The 8,962-nt window shown below is 39.0% G+C and overlaps 1 protein-coding gene across 1 annotated transcript in view; it reads right to left on the bottom strand.

The window, feature by feature from the left end:
- Positions 1 to 302, bottom strand: part of Ndufaf4 (NADH dehydrogenase (ubiquinone) complex I, assembly factor 4) — a 4,863-nt gene extending 4,561 nt beyond the window's left edge. The window contains exon 1 of the mRNA XM_013022382.1: positions 7 to 302. Within this exon, the coding sequence (XP_012877836.1) occupies positions 7 to 231 (225 nt within the window). The 5' untranslated portion in view covers positions 232 to 302. The remainder of the gene's footprint in view (positions 1 to 6) is intronic.
- Between the last annotated feature and the right edge of the window lie 8,660 nt (positions 303 to 8,962).

Genomic DNA, 8,962 nt, shown 5'->3' with positions numbered 1-8,962 from the left:
AGACACGGGATCTCTGGAATCAACGTATATATCTTTCAAAAATGAGTGCAGCTTGTTATCCTTGTTAGTAACTTCTCGTTCAATTTCTGGATGATGGCTCATCTGCTCCACCAGGAGCTTCTTGGTGGAAGGGTGTCTGGGAGCCGAGGACGGCTTCCTCTTGCTGATCTCCCGTTCCGCCCGGTTCTCCAGGTTGAAATTCCTGAGGGCGCGGAACACCGACGCCCCCATCTCTTCAGAGCATGGTGACCTCGGGGCCCGCGGCGCACCGGCGTGAGTGACCTCCGGACGCAGGGAGCATGCGCACGTCAGAGGTCAAAGCGGAACGCGCGCTGGACCGGAACACTCAAATTCCTGCTCGTCGCCCTCTGGCGGTCGGGAGGCTGCAACACTGGGGTGGTAAAAGAAGCGCTTCCGGCCCGATGTAGGACTCCTCCAATCAGAGGCTGTGCCCGCGAGCGAGGGGCGGGGCCTAGGCTGCGGACGTTGGGCGGTCCGGGAGGCGGAGCTACAAACTATGGCCGGGATGCTCGCCCATGCACCCCGCCCCACTGGGGGCGGAGTTCAGCCGGCCTGGCATTGGTTACTGCTTCCCACGTGACCCCAGTGGCATCCAATTTGACCCAGCCCCAGGTAGGTTTGGAGACGTTTCACAGACCTGCAGTCACCCTTTCCCGCTTCTATGAGAGGAAACGAAGGAAACCTGGTGCATTCTCCGTGACTGACTTTTCAGCATCCTTCATCTTCCTGGTGCGTCGGCCAGCCGCCTTCTTCTTTCTCCATGACCGTTGTGGGTGTGTGTGCAGATCCTGAACTCAGGATCTCCTGGTGGTTAGCTGGAGATGAGTCTCGCAGTCCCCCCTGCCCAGGCTGGCTTCGAACCTCGTTCCTCACGTCTCAGTCTCCCGAGTAGCTCGGATTACAGGCGTGTGCCACCGGCGGCACCCAGCTCAGGTTCCCTCTTATTTTATCTAGAGTTGTGAACATTAGTTACACTTTCCATTACCTACTTTTTCTATTTCAAATTTATTTCCCCATATAAACGAGCTCATCTCTCTCTTCTTCCTCCCAACTTTCTTCCAGCCTTTTCTTCCCATACTCTCCATCGCTGGATGAGTTTCTGTGATGCTGATTTTGTTTAAGGTTCTTTAGAAATGCTGAGAGTAGTCCACAAAAAAATAAAAGAGAAGCGCTAGGGAGGAAGCAGTAGCTTTGACATTTAGCATATCTTTTTACAGACTGGCTGCAAGGTCTTTTGGTGGTTTCAGCTTTGCTGCATGAAGTAGATCGGTTGTTTTGTAAACCAGGTTAAATAGAAGGAATAGAAACAAAGATAACTGAATCAACGTAAAAACTTCAAGAAATAGACAATTTGATTCAAAGCTGATGTCATTAAATATAAATCCTTAATCATAGCAAAAGCATAAGGAAGAACAGTTTCTAATAGATTATTCTGAAATTATAGAAACGAAGTGTTTTCTCATAGTTAATTGGTAAGATATCCTGAAGGTGGCAGGCTGATTCAAGATTTCTTTCTTTCAGAATAGTCGTAATTCTGTGCTCTTTAACCGATTTCTATTGTCAAGACACTTGTCATCTGCTTCGTTGTTTCAAAATGTACTTCAACACAGTGGGGGTGACAATTCCACTCACTGCTTGTTAACATTTTAAAAGTCAAAATCTTATTTTCATAGAAAATATGGCAGCATGAAGCAGTAACGTGAGACGGAAGCTAGAATGGATATTACAAAGTGAAAAGTTCTTGAGTTCCTACTTTCAGTCAGAGTTTGATTTCCCATTTAAAAGCATATCCAATGTGAGCTAGCTGGTTCACCTGGCACTGGCCTGGCCCTGTTCAGGCCCTCAAACAGCAAACCAGGACACAGAGGCACTTCATCAGAAGTGTATAGTGGGTGGACATTCCATTAGGGAAATGGAGCCTGAACAATACTTGCACAATCCCAGTTCCCATGTCAAAACATGTAAGTTAACAGCGAGTCTAAATTTAACAACTTTTATAAGGTCTGTGGAAAAAGTCGAAATCAGATCCCCATGGAAAGTTTTAAGATGTTGTTCAGAAATAAACTTTCTATCTGGGTGGTGTGTTATTATAAATGTTTGTAGATTAGTCTCTTAAGAGACTATAAATATTTTGAGGACAAAATTTTGGGCCCCTGCTGGATTCAACACATGAAAGTGTGCTCTAGTACAAAGTAGATAGAAAATAAATATCAAATGTCAAATGAAAAGACAAGTAGGAAGCCTGGCCCTGGATAGGTAGGTGGTCTTTGTTTGAATATTTCTAGAAGTGAGTCCTCTGAAAGTTCTTTTTCTTTGGGGATGGGGGAGGTCTGGTTGTGGGGCCTGAACTCTGGGCCTGGGCGCTGTCCCTCAGCTCTTCAGCTCAAGGCCAGCACTCTACCACTTGAGCCACAGCGCCACTTCTGGCTTTTTTCTATTTGCTTATGTGGTGCTGAGGAATCGAACCCAGGGCCTCAGGCATGCAAGGCAAACGCTCTACCACTGAGCCACCTTCCCAGCCCTCTGAAAGTTCTTTAATCTGGTTGACTTAATCTTGTTGGAACTACTTTTCTGTTTTCTGGAGGTACTGGTGTTTGAACTCAGGTCCTTGTACTTACGAGGCAAGCACTCTCCATTTGAGCCAGGCCCTAAGCCCTTTGGTGCCTTAGTTCTTTTTTTTTTTTTTTTTTGCCAGTCCTGGGGTTTGAACTCAGGGCCTGGGCACTGTCCCTGAGCTTCTTTTGCTCAAGGCTAGCACTCTACCACTTGAGCCACAGCACCACTTCTGACTTTTTCTGTGTATGTGGTACTGAGGACTCAAACCCAGGGCTTCATATTTGCATTGCCTTCCATCTTCCACAGAGGCAAGGGGAAGTTTGAAAAAGAACAAAAATATACTTTAGTTATAGCATATAAATGAAAGGATAAAATGATTATTTGAAAATTAAGAATTATTATTCAAGCACTGAATTCATATATTGGTAATATCTGTATCTATAGGTATGTATATATTTATATATGTATATGTTCAATTATATATATATATATATATATGTTCAATTTGCTGATTAGCATACTTGGTGGTGGCATTATTGAGCTATTAAAGTTGAGTTATCATGTTGGGGGCATAAAATCATAAATACCACCTCTGTTTTCCTTGACATTAGCTGCATTAATAACTCCCGGCCAGTCTCCTTAAGTCTCTCCTCTGTCCCGTTTATTCTTTCTCACTCTGTCTAGACTGGTATCATTGTACACTCATTCCTTTTAACGCGTAATTCAAAGCAGTCTGTGACTTCAGACACTGGAAGACAAGTGACTCACAGAGCCCAGAACAAGGCCCCGGGGTCACTGAGAAAACCCTAACCATAGTGAGCAGGGCAAAAGATGTACAGAGTAATGACACCTTGGCAGAAGTGTTTGGTGTTCGGAGAGAATGTCTCCACAGTCTGGACTCCAGATGAGGAGCAAGGGGATTTGTAAGTCTTCAAGTAAGGAACAAAGTTCCCAAGCTTAGTGCATTTCATAGTAATAAAGTGCTGTATGTTTCTGAAAAGTACATTCGTGAGGTACCTCTATCCAAAACACTTAGAATTTGTGCAGATCCAGTTCTCAAATGGAGAAATACTAGAGATTCAAGATTAGAATTATTAGTTAGTAGTTACACACAAATGTAACACTGTTGACTTTTGTCATTATATTAGTTTCCCATTGTTGTTGACAAGTTATCACAAAAAAAAATGGCTTAAAGCAACAATTATCTTACAGTTCTAGAAATCAGAAATCCCAAATATATCTGGTTAGATAAAAAAAAATGTGCTGGGAAAGTTGTGTGTCTCCTGGAAACTACAGGAAAATAGCTTTTCTTGTATTTCTCTGCTTCTAGAAACTGCCTGCGTGTTTTGGTAGCTGGATACTGCATCACTGCAATGTTACGTTTCATTCTCTTAAGTATGGCTCTCTTGCCCTCTTCTTTTCCCTTTTATCCCTTAGTGATTATTCCATGCTTCTCTTGGTAAACTAAGGTAGTCTATTCATTGAAATACCCTCAATTTAGTCACATGCACAAATTGCTTTTTTCCATTTAGGATTACAATCCATACATTTAAGGAATAGGAGACAAACATCTCTAGGAGACTATTTTTCTGTCCACTGTACTTATCCCCTCAGAATATCCACATCTAACAGTGCAGCTATGATCAGTTAAGTAAAACAGAATGCTTGAGTGCCTACTATGATTCATTCAACTTCATGGACCTTACATTCCTTCCTTGTATTCACCTTTAGAAAGCAGGTACTCCTAGGGAAGGTAATCCATTTGTGGCCTATTAATTCTCTGGACTTAAGTCTGAAAAGAGGGAGAAAGGAATGAGCAGAGCAAATGTCAATGGGAAACAAAAGAAATAAGAAAGAAGGAAAGAAAAGAGCAAGAGTGCCGTGTCCCAGGCAGAGAGGGAACGTATGCCTCCATACAGCTGAGGAGACCCACCCCGACTCCCCTTCCAGCAGTTTCTTCTCTTGCCCCTTAATTGTGTGAACTATAGTGAAAGATTTTGAAAGAACTTATTAAAACCTGTGGACCAGCTAAAGCAATACTGAAAGAAAATATGTGTATATTAAATATTTTGTATATGTATGCATAGTAAATGTAACTCAGCAAACTAGAAATATGGAAGATACATACATGTGAAGGAAGCATTCAAGTTAGAAAGGAAAATCAAAATACAAAAAAAAATTGAAGTAAGCATTCAAGTCAGGAAAGAAAAATACAAAAAAATTAAAGATGAGATAAAATATAAAACAATTATCTAGAAAAGAAAACTGGTTGTTAGAGACTATAAAATCAGACAAATCTGAGTAAACATAAGGGAGAAAATAAAAGACCTTAAGAATATTTTGGAATTAATATAGTAACATGCATAATGAAATCACCAAAGAAACATAGGTCCCATGGTTTCCCTTATTTGCAAGAACTAGTCTATGTCTGAGTCGAGCAGAAAAGGTCAGATAAGTTGATGTTAGGGGAATGAACCCCAAGATAAGTATTCAAGTGTTTTTTTTTGTTTTTTTTCCTTTCATGCAATTGTTTCTATCATATTTATAAGATGATTTCTATGTTGCTTTGTATGTCCCTCCCCACAGTATAACCCATACTTTCATTGTATTTGATGTTGGTATAATTTGTGGAGGGGAAGGGGAAAAAAATCGTTTAACTAGGGATACAGGTGGACCCATTGCAACAATGAGATGTATAAGTCGAAAAAGGAACTTAACAACTTTGGTGGGGGGTAGGGGAGGGATCGGGTGGGGGGAGGGGAGGAGTATGGGAAGGGGGAACAATGAGGAGGCAACGATGCTTGATAAGAAATGTACTCGTTATCTTGTCCATGTAATTGTAACTCCTCTGTATGGTAGTCTCACAATAAAAAATAAAAATAAAGCTACCAGCACAACTAAAATAAATTGAGAGAAAACAATACATGCCACTTTCTGAACAACTATAATTTAATCTCATCTTCTTCTATGAATTGTTCTTAGCCAGAAGAACCCAAATATGATTAGAATTGAATAGAAGAGAAGTGAAGAGAAGAACAAAATGCAGACGCAGGACAGATTAGAAAACAGAGTAGAACATGACCACTCACATGATTACCTTACATTATGCAAAACTCCTTTGGACTTAAAAAGTAAGTTGCATTGTTAAAAATGTTTGAGAAAGCCTTTAAGAAAGCCACATAGAAAGCAACTTTTAGGATCTTTAGGAAGTTAAAGGAACTTCCAGGGAAGTGAATAAGAAACAGCTCAATTGAAGTAAAATTTTACTTGATAAATAATTCATATGAGAAGTACAACAGTATCATATTAAATTGTGAAGTGTTATAAGAAGACTAATGAAGTCAATGCCTTCCATATTTTGAGGGTCCTAGCTAATTCAAAATAAAAAATAAATACTAATCACTTTTTTGTCATTGGAAAAGTCTGTATCTTGCTAGAAAAATTAAAGAGAATAATTCAAAGGACTATTTGATGTAATAAATCAATCAAAGTAGCAATAAACTAGCTGTCCTTCATATAACTTAGAAAGTATAATGAACCAAAATGTTTTTGATAGTACAATAAAACTGTTACACATCTAGCCCAGGCCCTGATGGTTCACTCCTCTATTCTTAGCTAATCAGGAGACTGAGAGCTAAGGATCAGGATTGGATTTGAAGCCAGCACAGACAAGAAAAATATATGAGATACTTATCTCCAATTGACCATCAAAAAGCCAAAACTGAAAAAGTATGGCTCTAGTGGGAGAGAGCCAGCCTTGAGGGGAAAATGCCAAGCAAGAGGACAAGGCTCTGAGTTCAAAGCCCTGTACTGGCATCTATTAAGCTTCCAACAATACATCAAACACAAATTTAGTAAATGACAAAATTTTAAACATAGTCTAACACACATGAAAAGCTGTAAAGAACAAAGAAACACCCTAAAACTAGTTTTCATTTCAAAGAATTTAAAAGCAAGAAACAGAAAACAGAGTATTCCAGGGAGGCTTACAAAAAAAGGCTTTGAAAAGTCTGATTTATAGATGGCTGAACTTACCAAACTCTTCATTATGTCATATAAAAAATGATTATTATTCCCAAAATTAATCCATAAATGCAATATCTTTCTCTTCTTTTTGTGAGACAAAGCTTCACCAAATAGTTCAAGCTGGCCTGGAATTCTGGAATCTCCTGCTTTTGCCTCCTAAATGCTGGGATTACAGGCATATACCACTTTGCCTGGCTAAATACACTTCCAAACGAAATTGTAACACGTTGTGTTTTTAAATGTGAGACTCAAAAACATATGCTGAAGTTCATCAGGAAGAGAAACTATGATATATTTGAAAAACTGCAAAAAGAGGATTTACAAGATATCAGGAGAGAATATAAACCTTTAAAGTGTGGTATTGAGGAATAGTGGAATTGAATAGGATGAATAGAATAGAAAATAAAATACAGCACAAATAAATCAGTGAGTACAGTAGAGACATGACATCTACTTATGTATACATAGTCACTAAATTCTTTCCCTCATAAGTAGATAGCTAAATTTCCAATTTTTTTTTACCACTTCCATTTGCTCTTCATTTCTGTTTGAAATTCAATTCCCTGTCTCCTATTTTCACACCAGTTTTTCCCGCATCTGAGAGTTTTCATAATGTCTTTGTCTCTCCACATCCACATGGCCTTGGTTTTTAGGGACGAACAGAACATTTTATAACAGCAGTTTTGATTCCAATGAGGTAATTTTGTTCTGGCTGTAACAATTTAATCAGTGCAAACATTCCCTCCATTTGAGTCCAGGCTACAGAAGGTAGTTTTTGGCAATTTAGCAAGATATAAAATGTTCAGAAGCTCTAAAAATATTACTATGTGAAACCATGGTTGATATTGGTACTTGGGCTTCATGAACACTTTAGAGATGACAAAGTAGGACTTTCTGTTCATTTATTACATTATGCCAATGTTCTTGAGTGTTATACCCCATCATGAGTATAACGCTCCCCCTTTCCCTCTGTAGCTTGTCTTTCCATCACATACAGCCACTCTTAAGATGTAGTGCATGCAACTCTGCTTAGTCTCTTTCTGTTATTTGTGACAGAGAGGCAGGCAGGAATGATAGGCACAATGCTGAGCCTAGTGACTCTAAACAGAGAACCCTGTGGAATTGCCTAGACTTCTGCCCTACAGAGCTGCACAATTCCACATATTTTTGTAAAATATTTTGTACATATTTATGTACATAAATGTATATACCCTCACAGTTGTGTAGGTCATTACGCGCACGCACGCACGCACACACACATTGTGTATAGATATGCTGTTTTAGGCCTCTAAATTAATGATGATTTGTTACAAAGAAATAAAGTACGAATACACCTGATGGTCTAAGATTGAGGATGAAGTGGGTAGTGGTAGGGAGAGGGAGAGGAAGAAAGAGACCAGAAAGAAATGGAATGGAAGGTAGTAGAAGGCTGTAGACATCTACAAGAAGGCTCCAAGAGATTGGCTTTTATTCTCAATGGAGAAATGTCTTGAATGGAAGTTAGATAGTTATAGATCTGTGTTAGTGGATGATTAAAATCTGCTTAAATGATGGACTGCAAGAGAAAGCCCAAGTAAGATGTTATTATTGCCATCTTAGAAATAAGCTTTTTTTTTTTTTTGCTCAATTTTCTTAGTAATATCTATCAAAAGGAGCCTTTGGAGGAGAACTACTTAGATACACCTTTCACTTCAGCTGGATAAATAACAACCTAAAGGATGTGATTTGAGATTCAGATGTTGGAGTGTGAACCATACTAATCTATTCTGGTATTCTCATGCCACTTTTGGCATAATCGTGTGTGTGTGTGTGTGTGTGTGTGTGTGTGTGTGTGTGTGTTCCAGAATGTGTCTGCTGCATTAAGCAGATTTTATAGCTTTTATATATCCCTTCATGTTTTTTTACTTGCTTTTTATATTGATGTTAGACTGTTGGGAGAAATGATTTGGTTTATGAAATATATTTTGAATATAGTATTTCTTCACATTGGATCTCTCTTTTAAATTCAAATAAGTTATCCAAACTGTTAGCGTTTACTTATTTACTTTTTATTAGCATCTATTATTTGTACAATGGGGTTTTATTTTTACATACTCATATTTGCTTACAATATACCCTGATCAGAGTTGCCAATCCCATTCCTCTCCTTTCTCACTCTTCCTTCCTTCCTAAAACAATTTCAAGAAGTTTCATTGTTCTATTTTCATACATATGTGTGTTTACTTAAACCATATTAGCCCTCTTTCCCATTCTCCATTTGTACTCTCTTTTCCCACTAGTAATCCTCACATACCCTGTACAAAATCTGTTTTACACTCCTGTCATTCATATTAGGTATATGTTAATTATTTAAAGAAGT

The sequence above is a fragment of the Dipodomys ordii genome, unplaced genomic scaffold (assembly GCF_000151885.1).
Source record: "Dipodomys ordii isolate 6190 unplaced genomic scaffold, Dord_2.0 Scaffold62, whole genome shotgun sequence".
Lineage (NCBI taxonomy): Eukaryota > Metazoa > Chordata > Mammalia > Rodentia > Heteromyidae > Dipodomys > Dipodomys ordii.
Note: the sequence above shows the minus strand (reverse complement) of the source record. Positions and strands in the feature narration are given on the sequence as shown.